Source organism: Melopsittacus undulatus, chromosome 1 (assembly GCF_012275295.1).
Source record: "Melopsittacus undulatus isolate bMelUnd1 chromosome 1, bMelUnd1.mat.Z, whole genome shotgun sequence".
NCBI lineage: Eukaryota > Metazoa > Chordata > Aves > Psittaciformes > Psittaculidae > Melopsittacus > Melopsittacus undulatus.
The window spans coordinates 77,527,762-77,550,313 of record NC_047527.1 but is presented as its reverse complement, the minus strand read 5'-3'; the positions used below and the strand labels follow the sequence as shown (position 1 = coordinate 77,550,313).

Here is a 22,552-nt window from a genome sequence, read left to right as displayed (position 1 = left end):
AACATGTCCTTATCATGATGATGCAGGGCCTTTTTCCTTTGTCATGTTGTAATGTTTGCTTCTATCAAACTTTTTGCTTCTAGCAAACAGCAAGAGTACTACTTACAGGAAGAAGAAAGGTTTCTGTTATCAAAAAATCTATATTATCTTCTAAAGGAGATACAGAAAAGTCATCACTTGTGACTTGTAATGGAATCTATATAGAAGCAATTTTCTTACAAATCTAAAATTCATCACAGAAAAAGACAAGCTGTAGGCCACATAAAAGAGATAAAATGTCATTCCAGATGCAAAAAGTCTAAACATGCCTTTAAGTGTTAAATACTGTAGAAGTAGTGGATTAATGCCGCAATAAATAAATATTCTTATATTCAGTATTAAGACTTTCTAATATTTAGAATGTATATAACAAAGGACTGTTAACAAAAAAAAAAAAAGACCAAAAAAACCCCCCTCAGTAATAGAAACAGGCATTTTCCATTACCTGGAAGAATGCATTAGCATTAGTTATAAGGAGCACACAGAAATATGCAGATGAAATCCTTGTGAAACAGTGATCTCTGTGGTTCTTGATAATGCGTGGTAGTGTGTTCTTAGTTTCTTCAGAATGAAACAACTTTTTCACCTGAAATAGAAGCCATTGGACAGTAGCTAACCTGTTTTCTTTCTACAGCATTATGAATTTCTCAGCAAACTAGCTTCAAAGACATCAAAACCAAAAATGTGTGAAAGATTTTTGGAAGGATGGGATAAAAGGAAGCTGGTAAATTAATTATCTCTCCTTGAACTTTTCCGCATAATATTTTTTTCCTAATCAAACTCTGTAATTGAGTAAGTAATCAAGTCCCTGGCATAAAATTTTCTCTTGTTGATTTTACATGGCTCACAAAAACTGCATCAGAAAATCACACATTTATTTTTATCTTCACAATATTATTTAGGAAGAGCAAAGGAGAAAGAAGTAATTCAGAATGTCACATGGGTACACTGCAGACTTGTTTTCCCAGAGCTTAAAAATGAATATTCTGTCTTAAGATCTTTCACAGAGTAAACAGTATTTGCTGTAGCACTGTCAAACAAACAAATAAATCAGACTTTTCTAAAGGGCTTGAGTACAATTACACTTAGAGCTCTGTGCTCCAGTGAGCTATTTCTATCATTCCTGTTAATATCAAGAGAATCTATATACATGGAGATCACATGTAATGTGAAATTTCTTGATCAGGGTTTTAAACGACCAATAGTTCTTTCTCATTTGGAAAATCTAAACTAATCCTTAGTCTGGCTTTCCTGTTCAGTAAGGGCAGATACCTGTTTTCTTTTTGGAAGATCCTGTTACATTGGACATAGTCCCTTTTTTCCCCTCTGAAAGGAAAAGTGGAGTTTGATTTACTCTTTGTGCACATAAAAGAGTAATAATAATTTTTAAAAGTGCTGCAATGAGAGTAGCTTAGCTGAGCTTGCACCAGTAATGAAGGTCAAAAGCAGCTGTAGAAAGTCTGCAGGAACAGTGTATGGAAACAGAAACTGGTTTTGCTCCATTGTTGTCACGAATGTGCTATGCTTTCCAGTGAAGAACAGCTTTTCACTGCTTCAGTATATTTCCAAACAGTGTGTTTCCAAAGAGTATGTGTCCTTACTGTTCTTCTGACCTTGACCTTTTCAATGTCTGAGGCAAACATTCTTCCATATGAAAACAGTCATACTTCTAAAGATAATGCAAGTTATGACACTGATACCTAGGACTACTTCTGGCATCTCTGAGGTTTAATGCATCTCTGACTATGTAGTTCAACAGTAAGGCATTTACAAGGAAAGCAGTGTTTCAGTGATTTAAGTAAATTAGAAGTTTGCAAGGCCTGTGTCAGAGAGTAGTACCATCAACTGAAGCACTTCTATTGTATGCTTGTGCCCATTTACAGGATTTTTAGAACTGCTTTATATTGGCATAACACCTCTTTATTATGATCTGGTAACAGCACAAACAGAAACAGAACTTTCTTCTTCCAATGATGATGTAGTGTGGCCAGGGATTCTTTTGGCAATAATGTATCATCAAACCTTATCACATTTGGATTCATACTTGGTCAAATTTATAATCCTTCTACATGGATCTAGGAATCTTAAGTTTTTACCACAGTTTTACAGATTTAATGATTGTAAAGTGAGTTTTTGGTGACAGTGGATTGTGAGAAGATGCTGAAAACTGAAGACCATTAGTTTTGTAAATTTTTCTAGAGAACATGAAATAATTTTCTGCACTACATAGTGACATATGACATGCGAGGGAGGAAGGAGTGATGTATTGCTGGAACAGAATGCTATGAAGTAATATAATATCAACCCACGTATTAAATACTTGTTCATATGCATTGAAGGCAGACTTCTGGTGCCATAAAAACAAACATAGCACATATCTGGTGCCTAGATCTTGATAGTTATTTGGTTGCATGTGACATGAAGCATTCATTTGAAGTCTTAACTTACATAGTTTAATTTACCTTTCTTTTCCTATTGATATTTCTCTGATTACATTGAAATGTTGAGTTTCTAAATGTTCTGAAATTCTGTAGCCCTTCAGTAATAATTTTTTATAGCATCAGAAATCCCTCCACTCGTCCTTTCCCTGGGAACTGCAAAGTTCACCATTCTCTAATGATATCATGACTGGATAGACCAGAGTCTGGTTTGGGGTTTTTAAAATCCTAATTTATTTCTGGGTGAATTTTGTAGTGCAAGTCTGTGAAAATCAGATTACTCTTCTTTGGAAGCAAGATAATGATACTTGCCCTTTAAGGAGACTGCAGGATTTTAAGAAAATAGAAGCTTTTATGAATGGAAGAAAAATAAATAGAAGACTTTTAATTATTTTCCTTCTTTAGTCAGGAATAAATTTGATACAATATGAAAGAGTGAAACACTCTTCTTACACTAATATCTTGTGGCCATTCTGCATAAGTGTCATGAGAGATGAGCATTTCATGGATTGCAGAGTAGGAGCAATGTGCTGCAACTCTGAGCCAACTCTTCTGGCTCTAGAACAGTACTGGGGAATGAGGGGTCTTGTTTTTTTTCTGTTAAAAAATTAATAAGACCTAAACAAAATTAATTGCTATTGACAATTTTTAACAAGATTTTTAACAAAAAAAAATTTAAATTTAATGAACAAATTAATAAGACCTAAAATAAGACCTAAACAAAAAAGACCAGCTTAATTTCAATTGTGTTCTAAGTAATAGTTCAATAAGCTGTAGTTACTTAACCCTGGGACCTACAAACAACTATATGTGCAAAATTAATACTTTCAGAAGACCTTGGTTAGCATGTTCTGCAACTGAATGCCTGTCCAGATCTTTAAAACCTGTAAAAAAACATGCTGTGTAAATTCACTTGAAAAAAAATGGTCTTAATGCCCATGATAGAATTTGGCCAAGTAAAAGATGTCTAAAATGAAAGCTCACTGCTGTGGAGAGAGTTCAGAGGAAAATTTCAGCAAAAAAAAAGTATTTTTATTTTGTATTGATTCAGACACATAGTACACTGAAAGTACGATTTTTGATTGTATTTTTCTTAAAAGTATATAGTGTTCTTTGAAAACAAAAAAACAGTTTTATGTATAAAAATGTATAAACACTTATTGTGGTGTTTTAGGATTCCATTTTATATTTTTGTTGTCATTCGCTGTAGTCCTCCTTTGGTACAGATATAAAATTGAAGCTAATGTTGACCACTTGAGTCAGCTTTAGTACACCTAATGTTACTTTAGATGTGATTGCTTATGCACCTGCATACTTTTGCCATTACCCAGTCTCCCCAAAAGCAGAAGTAGCTGGTAAGCACATCTTGCAAGAACAGATGTTTGTATGCTGTAGCGTTATACTGTGAAGTTAATATTGTTTCAGTTGTGTTTTTCCTGGATGACTGCAATCCAATTATTTTTTTCTATCTGAGAAAACCCATTCAACAGATGGGGGCAGCTACAATTCTGTATTTTCCTCCTCTGTTTGACAACGGTGTGGAATAGCTTCTTCTCAATTTGTGGACACTGCTATGGATAATACAGTTATCTCCTGGACTAATGATTCCCTCTGAGAATTTCATCAAAACATGTGGCATTGCCCAGAGCAGTATATTTCATTAAAACATATTTTATAGCTCAGACTGAAGGAAGCAAGTCTACAGCAAATCTGAGGATGCTTTTACTGCATAGGCACAATGAGCTAGACTGATTTTGCAGTGTGCACCATTCAGAATAATTTTATATTTGGTTTTTACTACTACTAAGTTATGGCATCCTTTCTTTTAAATTACATTTTGTGTCTACATAAACATCAAAGGAAGTCAACATGATTGCAGTGCTATTACAGAGTAGATTAAAACATTTTTTACTTGTTGTTTTAGTGTTATACCATTAATTCTTTATACGTATTTACATTTTGATGGTTTAAGTGAAGCATTAAACAATTCTGCGTAACAAAAGTAAGATAGCGTACGTACATTCTTTTTTAATATATTCTCCTATGGTTTGCTAAAGCCCCTAGCTCGTGTTGTTTAGAAACATTTTTGTCATTCCTCTAGGCTGCTCAGTCATTGGTAGACTTTGCTGTTGTACTGTTGTGTTGGGGCCCGCTTGCATGATTAAACTACTTGGCAGTGAGAACAGAACTGGGAAGTTCTGCTCTCCTTGAAAGAATGTCCTGCTCCCCAAACAGAAGACTATACTTTATTTGAAAGACGTAATGGTAGTGTCGCTACCAAAACTTAGGTTTTGCTTTTGAAATTCTATGCATACTATTTTGTTTATTATTTAACAACAATAAATTTTAAGTTAATTCTCTGCAATTATTTTAAAATAATTTAAGTTTATATATACATAAGCACTTCTGCTCTAATTAAATTTAAGTTAGTGCAGTGGTTCTTGATCTTTTCAAATCAGCCTTGGATTTGAATTTTGCATGTATATGGGAATCTCTTAATACTTATTTTTTTTTTAATATAACAGCACATATGTTATATCCAGATCCAAGAATTCGTTAGTCCAATTAAAATATTGTTAAAGTAATTACTAGTCCACTTAAAATGCCACCCACACAGCACACCAAGAATTCAGATTATTTGGTTAAAGCAAATGGGGGAAAGCAGTGCACAATTAAATCACAAATAAACAACTCTTCTACTTATCCAAGCCTCTTTCTCATTCTCCTGGTCACGTCTTGTCTTCCTCAAGCAAGTGCAGGGGAGAGTGATGTTCATTGTGAGTTGTCAGCATCCCACATTTCCAGTAGGAGGACTGGAAAAAAGGAAATATAACCACCATTTTCAAGAAAGCGAAAATGGATGACCCAGGGAATTACAGAACAGTCAGTTTCACCTCTGTGCCTGGCAAAATCTGGGAGCAAATTCTCCTGGAAGGCATGCTAGGACATATGAAAAACAACAAGGTGCTTGGTGACAGCCAGCATGGCTTTGCTAGGGGGAAATCCTGCCTGACCAGTTTGGTGGCCTTCTATGACGGGGCTACAAAAATGATGGACAGAGGTGGAGCAGTTGATGTCATCTACCTGGACTTGTGCAAAGCATTCGACACTGTTCCACACGACATCCTTGTCTCTGAATTGGAGTGTCATCAATTTGATAGGTGGACCACTCGGTGGATGAAGAACTGGCTGGATGGCCACATGCAAAGAGTTGTGATAAGTGGCTCAAAGTCTGTCTGGAGACCAGCAATGAGTGGTGTCCCTCAGGGATCGGTGTTGGGACCGGTCTTGTTCAACATCTTAGTTGGTGACATGGACAATGGGATTGAGTGCGCCCTCAGCAAGTTTGCCGATGCACCAAGCTGTGTGATTTGGTTGGTACGCTGAAGGGAAGGAATGCCATTCAGAGGGACCTTGACACACTTGTGAGGTGGGCTGATGCCAGCCTCATGAAGTTTAACCATGCCAAGTGCAAGGTCCTACACCTGGGTCGGAGCAATCCCAGGCACAGCTACAGGTTGGGCACAGGAGAGATTCAGAGTAGCCCTGTGGAGAAGGACTTGGGGGTGTTAGTCAATGAGAAAATGAACATGAGCCATCAGTGTGTGCTCGCAGCCCAGAAAGCCAACCATATCCTGGGCTGCATCAAAAGGAGCGTGACCAGCAGGTCGAAGGAGGTGATCCTGCTCTTCTACTCTGCTCTTGTGAGCCCTCACTTGGAGTATTGTGTGCAGTTCTGGTGTCCTCAACATAAAAAAAGGACATGGAACTGTTGGAACAAGTCCAGAGGAGGGCCACGAGGATGATCAGGGGGCTGGAGCACCTCCCATATGAAGGCAGGCTGAGAAAGTTGGAGCTGTTCAGCCTAGAGAAGAGAAGGCTGCGTGGAGACCTCATAGCAGCCTTACAGTATCTGAAGGGGGCCTACAGGGATGTTGGAGAGGGACTATTCATTAGGGACTGTAGTGATAGGACAAGGGGTAACAGGTTCTAACTTAAACAGCAGTGGTTTAGACTGGATATAAGGAAGAAATTCTTACTGTTATGGTGATGAGGTACTGGAATGGGTTGCCCAGGAGGTAGTGAATGCTCCATCCCTGGCAGTGTTCAAGACCAGGTTGGATGAAGCCTTGGGTGATATGATTTAGTGTGAGGTGTCCCTGGCCATGGCAGGGGGGTTGGAACTAGGTGATCTTAAGGTCCTTTCCAACCCTAACTATTCTATGATTCTATGATTCCTCCTCAATATTTTGATTGATTTTATAGTACTTATTAGTGAACTTCTTCCCACTGGGCCCGGCTTCTATATTTCTTTCTGCCTATTTGTGGTCATTTGCTTGACAAGTATGTATTCTTAAATGTTTGGATGTATGATGTGGTGAAGCATTAGGCAAAACAATGAAGTGAAAGATGTATGAACATGAAGGGTGGTGAATAAATCCAGTGTGTAAGCAGTAAGTACCTTTCCATTTGGTTCTGCAATTAGGCTTTAGTCACCTGATTGCTTTGCAGTTGGTAGCAGTTAAAAAACTGAATTAGCTGTGCAATAAGCCTACAATGTGTGCATTCATTTTACATCATTGTACTCTAGGTTACCTTGCTCTTGCAGGGGGGTTGGACTAGATGATCTTTCGAGGTCCCTTTCAACCCTTGGGATTCTGTGATTCTGTGATCAGTTCAGATACAAATAATTTCAAGAGTCATAGTATCAAAATTAATAATAAGAATATAAAGAAAACTTAAGAAACTGAAATGTTTGGTATGCCTCTTCAGATTATGCCTTTGGAAAATACACCCTTTCTACACTTTCTGCAGGAATGCTAAAAGAAAGTTGAAGCATTTAAATGGACTGATGGAAGAAAAATGTTTAAATCTTAGCAAAACTAGGACACCATGGTCGCTATTCTGCAAAATCAGTCATACACTGCTGATACAGACCAGCTAAGTATTGAGAAACTGTCATATCTCATACTGAATCCAACTTGTTATTAAATATGTCAAGAAATGAAGCCCACTGGGTTGATAAAGATGACACTCTAGATATGCTCTTCTTCTCTTCTTTTCACTTCTTTTCCTAAAAAAAACAGAAATAAAGACATGAATAATGCCCAGTAGGGTATGAAAATTAAAAACTTGCTGGTGGTTTCTGGTTCTGGACAGTTTCAGGATAATTAATGGATATATTCTTGGTAGGAATATAACCAGATCAGCAGTGATAAGGAATGTTTTCAGAAGCCAGCCCATCGAATGGGGAATTCAGAAGCCTGCACTGGCTGGAAATTTGGATATTGGAGATGTTGTGGTTAGGGAGCAGCAGAGTGAGGCAGCTTCCTGAGGATGGTGTCTCTCTGGGGCTGCAGTGAGATATTGAGCCACAGGTAAGACTGGGGAGCCCTGGAAGCTAGGGAGGGCCAAATGGTGAGTGCAAGCTCTATAATCTCCAGTGGTTATAACCTCTAGGCAAAGTAATTTTTAAAATGGTTTGGGGTCTAAGATGAGATTGCTCAGGGAAGGAAGTTGAGATAATTTAAGGAGAAAAAAAAATCTTTAAGTAGCAGTTAAAAAGTTGATATCACAAATCAATCTATAGTCACCAGATGCAGGGGACTATCACAGAAGTGAAGGCCTACTGAAAAACAATTTCAGTTATGCTTTCATAATTGTAGTTAAAACCTCAGATAGAGAAATCAGAGTTGTGTTCTAATGTTTGTCTTATTTCCCTTGTATTTCTTTTCAGTGCTTGTTATTCATCTCAACGTTATGAGTAATCATGTTTCAGTTTGCGGTGTGTTTGTATTTCTTTTTAAATTAAGAGACTCTTGTAATGTTCCAGCTTTACATGTCTGTCTGGCACAGCAGGGGAAAAAGAAACACCATACTTAATGTTTATCAAAGCTATTTATTCATTTTACTACATCATTTATCTCCTAGTGTATACATGTTATTGCAGTAGTCATTGGCAGAGAGAAACTGAATGTCCACACACTTTCTAGGGATCTGGGTTGAGATGGCTTCCCAGATCACACAGGTTATGTCTAAATTGGTGAACAGAACATTTGTTGGCTTGAGTCTATGTTGCTTAGTGCATTCCCCACTCTCTGTCAAATTAATCTGAAAGAGAAATAGTTACAGCAGTCCCAAGTAGAGAGAAAGTTCACTATTGACCAGCTAGATTTTGCTCCCTTGCTGTCTTTTATAAATCGTTATATAGCTACAGAATTTCAGTCTCCCAAACCATGTATTTGTAACAGTGAATCCCATTTATTCTAGTTAGAAATGCTTTTGTAGAATAAACCACCTGTTTATTCCACAACCACCTGTTGCAGATATGATTTCATAGTACACAGGGAAAAGATAGAAGTGCTAAGGGACATGAATTTCTCATTAGTCTGGTAGGCACTGTCTTAAGCAGAGATTCCCAGGGGCTGTCTTCAGCACAACTCATATTGTAAATGTATTTGAAAGAAGCCTTGATACTTGGGCCAATTCATACTGAGATAGAAGTATTAAAGAAGACAAACAGTTATTTAATCTTTGCCTTACAGAAAAACTCAAACCAAGTGACAAAGGAAAGGCCCTTTTGTTATGCAGTAGAATTGCAATCCAAACTCCTCCTGCATGAATTTAAAATTCAGCATAGAAATTAAAAGGCGTAAATCAAGGTGTTATATTTCAAACAATGTAAGATATCAGGAAGTAAGGAAGCAGGAACTTCTTTTAGCTTTCTCTTGTTTTTGGTTGTTGCCTTACAACTGCAGTGTAAAAGACCCAGTTACAAATTGAAGGCTTTTGGTTTATTAATATTTCTAATGCTGATTCCTGATTGCATTTTTCAATTGATGTTTGCTGGATAACAGGATATTTAGCAGGGATCACTGGTTGGCCGTGTAGTCAGCTGAGAATCTTTTGTGCTTCTTAACTTTTATTACTTGATAGATATAAAAGCCCTGTGACTCAAAATGTACCTGCATTTTCATCACTAACGACAAGTACAAATAGTTATTTCTTCACAATAATATCTAATATTTCACTTTGTACTATCACAGTGAATTTCTGGGTGTGCCCTTCTACAGTATGGTATCAGAATGCCATGTCTATTTGGATTTTTTGAAGAAATCTTATTAAATTCTACAGCAGTTCCTTACTCTGTTGCTTTCTTACCTATGTAACCAATTTTTTATATGAACACAGTGTTTTTTGCTGGGACATTTGTATAGTATACCTGAATATGCTTTTGCATATATGCATATAGACTTAAAAGGAGACACTGATGGAAATTCTTCTGATCTTTTTCAGTTTGGGATAATTTCAAAATGAGTCACTTATATCTTCAGAAAATAAGCAAATTTATAATTTTCCTGTGCATACAAAATTTCTGCTTGCTTTCTTTTTTTTTTGGTTTTGGTTGGTTTGCTGGGGGGGGGGGGGGGGGGGGCACGTTTGTTGGATTTTTTTCCTCCTAATGTAAAGACTACTGTTAACATTTGCAAACACTAACACTTAGGAATAGTTTTATCAAAAAAGGAGCCTGCAGCAAGGGATACTCAATTCTGATTCATTGTTTCTGAAAAACTGGAATACAAGCAAACCAAGATTAGAATACCAGAGTACCTACTATTCTTGGTTTTAGGAATAAATAACTTCCAGTAACAATTTGGCTTTGTAGGAAGTTTTGGTCTCTGGCATTTTATATTGGGTGAATTATTCCTGTCTTAACAGAATACAGTATTATTCTGAGGACAAAAAGAGATGCAACCAGAATTTTGCTCATCTATTCTTTAAAGGAAAGGTTTAAGGCTGTACTGCTGTCCTATAAAAGCAAAGCCAAGCAAACAGACCCTTTCTCTGCTTCTTTCTCTCTTCCATTTTCAAAATTAAAAAAAAATGGGTCCACAGTGGTGACCCAGCTTTGGTTTGATTATCCAGTCAGATCTTCCTGTGGATCACATAAGTGCATGGTGCATTGACTGAAGTTACACTGAAGTTTACATGAGATGACAATCTTAATTTTATTAGACTTTCCCCTCTTAACCCCCATACAGGACAAGATATAAATTATGTGTGACACCATAATTTCATAGCTTTGGTACACAAGATTAAAAAGTGTTATCAAGCCCCATACGCTTGCTTTTTTTACAAAGAGCAAGCTAGATAATATTAAAGGCAAGACAAAGAACTAGAAAAAAAATATAGAGAGTGAGAAAATATCAGCATCTCTGTATGATTAAAGCCAGAAAAAAAAGATTACTTGTACCCTCAAAAGTCTATTTTATCTATGCAAACATAAATGGTTTCTGAACTGACAATGGAAAGGACTCTGGAAACCAAAACTTACTAATGCCATGCTACAGATATTGAGAGATAGTCAGAGCACTGAGATAAGAATGAGTTCTTAAAATTAGGAAGTTTCCCTTCTGATTTAGCATCACAATATAACTGAACAATACCTGAGACTGTTCATTTCTGCATATCACTTTGTTCTTACTTTGCACCTTAATAAATACATTCAGTTCTCAGAGTAAAGGAAAAAAACCCACAAACTTCTCAATCTATCAAAAATTACCCCTCCTTCTCAAAGAACACATTGAATTTTAATCTAAACAGGCAATTCTTTAAAGTCAAGTTAGAAGCACTGAGGCTTAATGTGGATAGCTTTTTAATTTTCATGTATCTCTCAGTACACCAGTGTACTTTGTAACTTTTCCTTCCCCCTCGCCCCCCAGTAAATGCAAGCTTTATTCTCCCGAAGGAGGGGTAATATATTAAATGTGTATTTTGTAGCACAGGGTGTGTGTTAGGAGCAGTGAAAATGCTGGAAGTATGCAAATGAAAATGAAATGTATGCTGGAAGTATGCAAATGAAAATGCTGAAGTTCAGTGCTTCATTAGAAATAATTTAAATACAAGCAAATTAGGTGAGTTTCTAATTAGAAGTAAGCAAGCAAAACTGAGAGAAAATTGATGTATTTTGTTGTGGAATAGGGTAATCCTGGACACACATATGTTGCTGTCACACTACACAGTTGCCTTTTGTGTAAACTATGCTATCCTTGCGGCCACAGAAGATAACATAGGTGGTGGGACTGAACTATGTCATTGAGGCAAGCAGTCCTCAGTGTGACAGCTTCAGGCTTAGTGCTTAAGGCCGGGTTTCTAGCAATAGGTGCTGTATGGTAACTGTTGGAAGGACTAAAACTAAACCATAATAAAATAAAAGCCACCCCAGTTACTAGAATATTCTTAATTTAGGAAAGTTTTCTAGAATGGACTTGCACAAAAAAAAATACCATTTTAAAAAGTGAACTATGCTGGGAGATTATGATCCTGAGCAAAATGATTGACTTGACAGCAATGCCACATAAGGGATTACAACAAGAGATGGGAAGGTTAGAAACTAAGTAGGATGGCCCTAACAGAAATAATAGTTTTTAGATCTTTTGTGAAATAACCTTTTATGAAGTTTAATAGGTCATTTTATATGATTTTATGTGTTTATATTTTACAGCTGCACTCCAATTCTGACAAAGGTGATGGATCAGTCAAATACATTCTTACTGGAGAAGGGGCAGGGACTATCTTTATTATTGATGACACAACTGGAGACATCCATTCAACCAAAAGCCTAGATCGAGAGCAGAAGACACACTATGTGCTTCATGCCCAAGCTATTGATAGACGGACAAACAAGCCACTCGAGCCTGAATCTGAATTTATTATCAAAGTGCAGGATATCAACGACAATGCACCAAAATTTACAGATGGACCATACATTGTTACTGTACCAGAGATGTCTGAAATGGGTAAGGAAAATGAATTGTTACATTCAACAAGTTTTTAACAAGTTAAAATGCCGCATACTGTTGTTGACAAAATAATGACAGTTATTGTATTGTTGATTTTATGTAAAACATACTACAGTTGAGATTATAGGAAGCCATCAAACGCAACCTTGCATGTTACTTGGAACATTCATATTAAAAAAAAAGAATACACACTCATGTTGACTGCAGAGAGTCTCTCTTAATCTTTAATGCTTTAATAGACAGTCCTGGGCAAATTGTACTTTGCACTCTGGAAACAAGATGTATTCATATATTCTTCATTCAACCACACTATGGCATTGTCTTACGTCTGTATGAGTAGTCTGTGCAATTCATGGAATTAAATACAAAGAAAGGGTGAGTTTCTAGACTACTTTAGACCATGGTGTCATATGTTTATTTACCTTGATTAAGTGTCTTATAAAGGGAGCTGAAGTTCACAAAAGTACTGATCTTTGGTTTTCCCTGTTAAAAATATAATTCATATATATTCTTATTATTTGAGGTGCCAAAACCACAGCTTCTATTACAGATGTGCATAGTAAAAATAGTGCATTCCAAACATCTCTACAATTCTTTGCTTGCATATACAAATGAAGTGTGGTATATGAAATATTTGTGAACATGTAATCGTGGCAGTCCTGGAAATACTGAAACATATTAAGTTTTAATCCCAAACCATGGAGTTCAGAGCTGTGACAGTTTGGAAACAGACGGATTTTTACACCAGTGGCTTCTTCACTGAGGTATGTGAAGTTACTCTTTTATAAAGCAGAGAATAATTACACTTTCCTAACTTCCATACAAAATCAGATTGTATTAAATGGACTTAGCAGCTTACCAAATATCATGGTTTAAAAGAGTAAGAAGTTTCCCCCATTCTCTGTCTTTTTCCCTAACTTAATGACTGGTCTTCATTCTTTCTGTCACTGCCACTGCCACTCCACTGACATGTAGTACTTCCTATATAATATAATAAAGATAAAAAAAGTAAATATAAAAAGATTTTCAGATTATTGATCAAAGATCTTTTCATTCCTTAAAATAGTTTGCAAGCTGTTCATTGTTCTCTTAAATCTCTTGCTCTCAAATACTGTCTTCCTAGATACAAGCTTTTACTTCAACCTATAAACATGTACGTCCATACCACCTACAGAGTGATGCTAGTGCATATAACAGGATGTGGTTTTAATGTACATAGCCTATTTTAACTGTTTAAGCATACTATTGCAAATATCACCCCCAAGAGAAACTCACAGACACGTAGAAAAGCAGTATTCCTGTGAGTAATGTCATAAAACCAGGTCTATTTAGAATCATAGAATTGCTAGAGTTGGAAAGCAGCTTAAGATAATCTAGTTCCAACTGCATGGCATGGGAAGGGACACCTCACACTAAACCACGCCACTCAAGGCTCTCTCCAACCTGGTCTTCAACACTGACAGGGATGGAGCATTCCCAACTTCCCTGGGCAACCCATTCCAGTGCCTCAGCACCATAACAGTAAAGAGCTTCCTCCTTATAGCTTCCTCCTTATATATCCTTATATATAAGCCTCCTAAGCTTCCCCTGTTTAAATTTTAAACCATTACCCCTAGTCCTATCACTACAGTCCCTGTAGGCTCCCCCTTCAGATACTGGTAGGCTGCTATGATGTCTCCACGCAGCCTTCTCTTCTCCAGGCTGAACAGCTCCAACTTTCTCAGCCTCTCTTTGTACGGGAGGTGCTCCAGTCACCTGATCATCCTTGTGGCCCTCCTCTGGACTTGTTCCAGCAGTTCCATGTCCTTTTTTTATGTTGAGGGCACCAGATCTGCACACAATACTCCAAGTGAGGTCTCACGAGAGCAGAATAGAGGAGCAGGATCACCTCCTTCGACCTGCTGGTCACGCTTCTTTTGATGCAGCCCAGAATGCAATTGGCTTTCTGGGCTGTGTGCACACACTGAAGCCGGCTCATGTTCATTTTCTCATTGATCAACACCACCAAGTCCTTCTCTGCAAGGATGGTCTGAATCTCTCCTGTGCCCAACCTGGAGCTGTGCTTGGGATTGCTCCGACCCAGGTGTAGGACCTTGCACTTGGCATGGTTAAACTTCATGAGGTTGGCATCAGCCCACCTCACAAGTGTGTCAAGGTCCCTCTGGATGGCATTCCTTTTCTCCAGTGTATCAACTGAACCACACAGCTTGGTGTCATCGGCAAACTTGCTGAGAGTGCACTCAATCCCACTGTCCATGTCACCGACAAAGATGTTGAACAAGACGGTCCCAGCACCGATCCCTGATGGACACCACTCATTACAGGTCTCCAGCTGGACATTGAGCCATTGTCCACAACTCTTTGCATGTGGCCATCCAGCCAGTTCTTCATCCACCGAGTGGTCCACCTATCAAATTGATGTCTCTCCAATTGAGAGACAAGGATGTCATGTGGAACAGTGTCAAAGGCTTTGCAAAAGTCCAGGTAGATGACGTCAACTGCTCCACCCCTGTCTATCAGTTCCATAGCCCCATCATAGAAGGCCACCAAATTGGTCAGGCAGGATTCCCCCCTAGCAAAGCCATGCTGGCTGTCACCAAGCACCTTGTTGTTTTCCATGTGCCCTAGCATGCCTTCCAAGAGAATCTGCTCCCAGATTTTGCCAGGCACAGAGGTGAGACTGACTGGTCTGTAATTCCCCGGTTCATCCATTTTCCCCTTCTTGAAAATGGGGGTTATAATTCCCTTTTTCCAGTTGTTGGGATCTTCATCTGATTGCCATGATTTTTCTAATATGATGGCCAGTGGCTTAGCAACTTCATTTGCCAGCTCTTTCAGGACCTGCAGATGGATTTCATCAGGTCCCATGGACTGGTGCATATTCAGGTTCTCAAGATGGTCTCAAACGAGATCCTCTCCTACAGTGGGCCTAATTTCTTCAGTCTCACAGTCCCTGCATCCACCTTCCAAGACGTGGATGGTGTCATCAGAGTCTTTGCCAGTGAAGACTGAGGCAAAGAAGTCATTCAGAACCTCAGCCTTCTCCAAATCCAAAGACATTTGGATTTGACAAAGAAATTTATCCAGACACCTTTGTAGGAAGTACTACAGTGAGGTTATTCCCAGTAAGAATACTGTAAGCCTGTATGAAACCTCTTCCCTTGTCTTTGATAATTCACTGTGGCACAAAGCTTTACTTTTAGAGCTCATTTCGGTAGCATCTAAGGTCTTATCTCAGTTGTTTCTCGTTACACTGCAGACTCTTGATACTAAATTCATTTTCTTTATCGACTGTCTTAAAAAATACATAACTCTGTCTTCTTCTTTCATTAGTTTCCTTTGTCTTTAATGAAGCATTTTAGTTAATTGATTATTTCCTTCTCCTGTGGAAGCCTTTTATTTTCTTCATGGGAGGAAAGACAGTGGAAAGGAAATTAATGTTATCCTCAAAGTCAAAACCAGCCAATGTAATTATTTTTCATTTGTTCACTCAAAGTTCCCGTTTTCTTTCATCCCGTCAAAACGTAGTATTCTTGCATAGATGTTTTTCATAATTCTGTAATAGTCTGAATCTTGGTATTACTATTCAGCTACATTATAAATGCTACTGTTTTCCAAAGAGCAATTTGAGTATTCTGAGATGGAATTTGGGGTTAAAAGAGTGGATTATGTTAAGCCAAGGAACATTTAGTGTGTTGTGGTTTAAGCCCAGTTGGTAACTCAGAACATATCATTAATGCACATATTTTATGAATTAAATACTTTACTGCTTGTACCTGAGGTAAATCATTAAAATATATATGCAATATAAGCAGCACTTTTGTGTTGTTTGAATAAAATTGAATTTTCATATCCTGCTATACAGGCGACCTGCTGTAGGCGTACAACATATTTTCCTTGCAAATTTATGATGATTGTTTTCTTTTTCTCTTATTGATTTGTTTGTTCTTTGCATTCTGAAAGCATTTTATTGTCTGCAGTCTCAGGAAGACTAATTCTATTATTGCTTCCACAGGATCCATTTTCTGTCAAATAATGGACACCGCTATGCCAGTTTTATTAGTTCTGTAATAAGCATATTTTTTGACATTGGCTGAGGAGTCTATACATCACTGAATTTCTTGTTGTATGAATTCTTAAAGATGCTTCACTACTTTAAAAATTTCTTCCACTTTTTTTCATGGTCATTTAAAAAAACTTTCAGTGCTACTGTGTCTCTGTAACAGCCCTCATGCTGAGTAGCTGGTGGTATTTTTCATCTCTGTTATGCTGTTAATTTCAGCAGCAGCTTCCTGTCTGTCTCCTCAAACAGCTGATATTTTTGCCACAAGTTGGCCCTTAATCTATTTGTGAAAGCTCTAGGTTGTTTATGGCTTTTGTTTTTTTTAGGTAACTAACAAGAAAGTACAGGTAAGCTTTGTTAAATTATTTGCCAAATATTAGATTGCAGTGTTTCCTGTGGTGTAAAGTGAACATATTATTTATGTTTTATGTACTGTGCTGGAAGAACTGAAAGAAAACACCTATTTCTTGCCTTCTTGACACTTCTTAAAGTTGGCTCAAGATGCAAGTTTTATGTCTGAAATGATTTCTTCTGCAGTGTATAAAAAGCTCACTTTCATTGAGAGCTTGCTCTGTTTTATGGAAGAGTCATCATTATCGTCACTGGTATAGAGGGGGGGTTGGAACTAGATGATCTGAATGTACTTTCCAGCACAAACCATTCTGTGATTCTAGCTCAATATAAAGGGAAAGAAAAACTTTTTGTTTGTTTGTTCATTTGTTTTCCCAAACAACAAAAGCCTTCCATTCAGGTATCTTCAAAATGAGTGAAATACTGCGTATTAAATTTTCTAGTGTTCTATGTAGTCATGCATAAGAAGTGTATTGCAAATAAATCTCCTTAACAAATTAATAGATGCATTGGACTTTTCTGAAGTTCTTTCCAGCGTATTATAATGTGAGGTAGTCATAATTTCAGATACCCTGCAAGACACTATTCATGGTGTTCATAAATATGATTTGCATGAGATGTGTCTCTTTATCTTCCTGTTTTGTTTGATTTTTATCTTATAATAAAAATATCTGACAAAAATTGTGTGATTTTCTACAGCGAGGACTTGAATCAATGATATAGTCACTAGACTCATGCTGATTTCCTGGTGAAGACACTATTTTCTAATGTAGAATTAAACTAAAACATTCTGTTAACAGTGCAGCAAAGTATGGAAAATCACATATAGAGATCTTGCATTCTCAACAGGCATGCTTTATTAAACTTCCTCATTATGCATCAGAAATTTGTCTTCAGAGAGACAGATTGAAGTAGATTTTGAAGAGATTTTGAAATAAAACTACAGTTTGGTTTCCCAAATGAATGTTCTTTGTTTTTGATAATAGAAAAAAGTCAAAGCTCACAGAATGGTGTTCAGAATAGACAGGCATATTTTACAGTATAGAGTATTAGCTAAGAAAACCGAATTCCCAATATGGAATCTGTAAACTGTAGCAGGAAATAATGTGGAATAGTTGTTGTACTCTGAATGAGCGGAGCCTTCACTTTGGGGAAAAGTCTTTTCATTACCTAACTGGAGTGTCAAAATGCTTTCATAGAAAAATGTTGAGGTTTTCTTGACAGGCACTTTCACAGTAGGTTAGTGAAGAAAGTATGGAAGGTATGCCTCTGGGTTTGATGTTCATATCCATTCTGAGGTCTCTGGGGAAATTAGATCCTTATTTTTTGCGTTAGATCATTTTCCTCAGAATTGTTAACATTAAAAATAGCAAGGCAGCTGTACTGTATAGTTTCCATCTGAATCCTTCCTTACACAAGTCTCAACAGCAAAAAACTGATTCTGCATCTGAATGGTACAAATATATTTGCAATCATGATTTGTCTGTCATGTTGATGAGCTGAATGATGCTAACTTTGGAAGGAACAATTGGAAGGTAAAGGTACTTTATCTTTTCTCACAAGGAATTCTAACCCAACAGCTTTCACAAGCTGCCTTTCCTCTGTGCTGAGTAAATCAGGCAAGAGTTAGGCAAAAGTCCAATATGGATACATCTTATAAGATGCTGAGTGAGCTTGTGTACTGCAGTGGAAAAGTTAAGCATCTGATGAGCTACATAGCACTAAATGAGGGTTTGAGAGGTAGGGTGGGGGGTTGAGTTAAAGTTGTGATTTTAAGTGTTTTTTTAGATAGAAAGAGAACACTTTGCCACTATGCAGTACCGAATTACTATTATCAGGTGTTTCTTAGGAGAGAGATACAAATGTACTTGAAAATCACTGTGGCAGATTTTAAGGCATAATAGCATTCCATTCGTACTAAAATGACCTGTCAGTTGTTTATGTGAGATATTGCCTTTCAGTAGGCCTCTTTCATTGCCCCACATCAGTGAGCACTCAGATTCTATCCACTGCCTTTTGAGAGGAGAGAGGAGAGAGAGAAGAGAGAGGAGATGAGAGGAGAATGAGAGAACCATGAAATCTAAGTATTTCTGGTATTTTCTTCCTTTGAAATAGCCAAAATCTGTTCATCCATTCCCAAACCTACCTTGATTATCTAGAACTGGAAAAAGTACAAATGCAAACTCAAAGGTACAGAAGTTGCTCAGCACTCTGTGTAGCAAACTGTGGCAGGGGACTGACTGATTATTGGATGAGCATGTTTTTGTTGCATGCTGTCCTGGGTTCAGCAGTTATTTCCCTTATCATTATTATTATTGGTGGTAGCAGTAGTGGTTTGTGTTATACCTTAGTTACTGGACTATTCTTATCTCAGTCCGTGGGAGTTACATTCTTTTGATTCTCCTCACCATCCCTCCAGGAGAAGGGGGGAGAAAGAACTGGGGGAGTGAGCGAGCAGCTGCATGGTTCTGAGTTACCAGCTGGGCTTAAATCACAACATATGCAATTAAAAAACCCAAACCAGTAGCCTGTTTATCTTTAATGATTCCACGAATTCCAACATAAAATAATGAAACCGTGAATAAATTATTGTGGACAGGCCTTTATCCTTGAATACAGCAAGCTTATAACTGAAAGACAGAAAGGTCACAGATTTTTCGCCTCAAGTTAGAAATAACTGCCATACTGGGCTACAGAAACATCATTACAGTATTTAGATAAGCTGGAGAATATGGGAAAAAACACATTTTCTGTTCTTTGAAGTGACTTGATGCGGTTTGCAGGAACTGTTATTCTAAGTTTAAATAGCAAATAAATATGACTGAATATAATACTAGAACATTTTAAGAAAATTGCACTAACTTTAATTCATATTTGTTTACCTTGTCACATAAACCAAATATGGTAATTTAGTCAGGTTTACCATTAACTCCTGAATAACTATGAGCAGACTACTAGCTCCAGCTTAATTTTATTGCAATACACTTCAAATTCAGCAAGGTTTCTTTGTATGTGTTGTGTGAATATATTTATCTATAAGACTGTATGCATTTGGGCTATTCAGAAACCAGAAGACACTGCACTTAAGTATGCAGGCACATTTGTCGTACCATTTACCAAATCACCAGTAGAGATACAAAACCCAACTTTTTGTGTCCAAGTTAGTGTCATTATAATGAATAGCTTCTTAAACAGTGATAAATCCAAATCTGTGTGGATTTGCATGCTTGCTTTTCTGTACTTGAAGTCAGACTCTGCGATTTTAGATATTTATATTCCCAGTGTATACTGAGAGTCTGCACAGTACCAAACAGTTTTGTGCAATGGAAACTATTCTATGAAATTAAACAGTTGGCACTGAGGATCCAATGTCCACACCATATGTTTTGGGGAAATCTTGTTTCAGACTAGCTCTTGTCTGGTGTCTGAGACTAAATGCCCATTAGCAGTGAGAATAAATCATATGTGCTGCCAAAGCACATCTTTTGGTTTAGTTTCATCCAAAGGAATCTAGTTAGTATGCTCTGAAACTGTTCCATGAGGCAAATCAAAGTATGACAAGTAGGGGAGATCAAGGGAGTCAATTCAAAAGCATACTTCTCACAATTAAGATGTGAAATTGAACACCCCAGAGTGGAGGTGATGCCTCAGTGGTTAATTTAACTGGGAAGCCACTTTCAAATGCAAAATTACATGAGAGTAGCCTGTTCTATTGTCGTTATTCCTGTATTTTAGTACCAGGCCAAGAGAGCCTGTAGAAGGCAGTGTCTGTAGAAGGATAAATAAGCAGGATGAAGACCGAACCTTTATTAACTTGACATCTTTCATTTAATGGTTTCTTATGTGAAGTGCTGGGCAGTGGTAGCAAAAAAGATGCATCATTAAATGTCTGGAAAAATACAGGACAACCTAAAATCACTTGTCTCTATCTGTGTAGTGCTTTTGCATTTTATTTCCTACAAAAATGCTACTCATAAGTTACCCTACTTAGTGACATGCTAGTAAGTGTGATTTTATGTTTCTAATGATATGTAATAACAGAATACAAATATGTCTTTCGAGCTCCTTATCTTTCTAATTTGGATCCATCATTTGAATTCCAACAAGGTTCTAGCAGTTATTCAATTTTCAGATCTTTGATGCCTTCCAATAGCTAGACTTTCTGATTTCCCTTAATTTCTTTTATTGATCTGGGGACATTTATGCAAATGTTTTAAATATGTACTTCAAGATTAATTGTTATTGTGGATGAAGATAATTCCGAAGTACATACATATAAATTGTTCAGAAATCTAAGCAATATCGAAATTTAGAATCTATGCATGTGAACAGGCATACGTATACATGCTGTGTAATTACTGGTTTATATGTAATTAAGTTACATATACATTATATATATATATATAAAGTTGGTGTTTTTGCAAATTAGTATAAATAGTTTTCCTTAAAAATATCATAGGATAATAACATGCAGAGAAAATGTTATTAATCTCTCTAATTGTACAATCTGAGGACTCTAAAAGCTCAAAAAATGCATCAAAAATATTTTATTTTTCAGAAAATTACATTTATTATCAATTAAATTTTATTTTCTTGTACATACAGGTACATCTGTTCTACAGGTGACAGCCACAGATGCAGATGACCCTACATACGGAAACAGTGCCAGAGTAGTGTACAGTATTCTTCAGGGACAGCCATACTTTTCTGTTGACCCTAAAACAGGTGGGTATTTTATATTTCTGTCAGTGTAATTTCACTAATATGTTGCAGTTAACTAAGACTGGTAGGTGAAATCCAACGTACAAAATACAGGTGAATGTGATTTTTTATTTTTTTTTAATCCATATTAATTCTTCTTGGTTTAACAATGGAAATTAAGACTTGTCATGTTTTTCTGAATACTAAAATGAGCCCAGTATACATAGAATTAATTCTGCATTATGCCATGATGCAAGCCATTCAGACAAACTGGAAAAGCATTTTTCCTATCTTTAGAAGTAGGAAGTGACTCAAGTATGCCTAATGCATAATGGTTTTAAATGCTTTGTTTTGCCTGAAGGGTAGGCTTGGATGAGTTATTGAATATGTTCTTCAACACGTATGCCATAATAAATTAATATCATTTTTGTACTTATAAAACCACAGAATTGCCATTTCACTGATAATTTGTTTTAAGATAAAAGAAGTAAAATGAGCTGAAATGTTTATGCTTAAGCTCTATACATTGCCCTTTCCTTTTTTTGCACAAAGTGTAAGTTATGTGTAATTAATCCAAATAGATTTCTTTAAAGAGAGAAGAAATCTCTTTTGGGGATGAGAGTTGTTACAAGCTCTGGATTTTCTGAAGAGCAGTATCTTAAATATTAATATGGAGTTATACTTTTAGTACATATTTATATGCTTAATAATGAGGAAAGATTATTTAAGAAAGTACTTTATTAATCTGAATTTTGTAACTGGTTTTGCCTATCTGTATCAAAGCTTTAATACTGAAGGGAAAGAATGAAAAATAGCGATACCTGCAATTAACTTTAAGGAAGAATATTTTTTTTTAAATGTGCTGAAGTGAAGTAAATATAGTGTAAATAGTTTCCATTGTAATGTTTCTATATTTACATATCTTTGCTGCATACCTTGAGCTCTGTGGAAAGTGGGGGTATATGCTTGCTTCATTACAAGAGAAGTGGATCTCTGCCATCTCAGCTAGCTTTGAGGTTGGTCCTCTGTTGACCAGGAGGCTGGATTTGGTAACCCCCAGAGATCTCTCTCAGCCTATATTCTTCTATAAGTTTGTGAACTCATATTAGAAAGGCCTGATTGTGCAAAGTGTGATAGGATCGTGTTGGAGGACTGTG

The 22,552-nt window shown here is 36.9% G+C and overlaps 1 protein-coding gene across 4 annotated transcripts in view; it reads left to right on the top strand.

Annotated features, from left to right (window-relative positions):
- The window catches only part of CDH18 (cadherin 18), a 172,401-nt gene that overhangs the window by 30,379 nt on the left and 119,470 nt on the right, over positions 1 to 22,552 (top strand). For 3 of the 4 annotated variants that reach the window (XM_005153354.2, XM_031052837.2, XM_031052838.2), the window contains exons 2-3: positions 11,983 to 12,277; positions 21,300 to 21,419. In XM_005153354.2, the coding sequence (XP_005153411.1) occupies positions 11,983 to 12,277; positions 21,300 to 21,419 (415 nt within the window). The remainder of the gene's footprint in view (positions 1 to 11,982; positions 12,278 to 21,299; positions 21,420 to 22,552) is intronic. The other variant, XM_031052839.2, reaches the window with a different exon arrangement.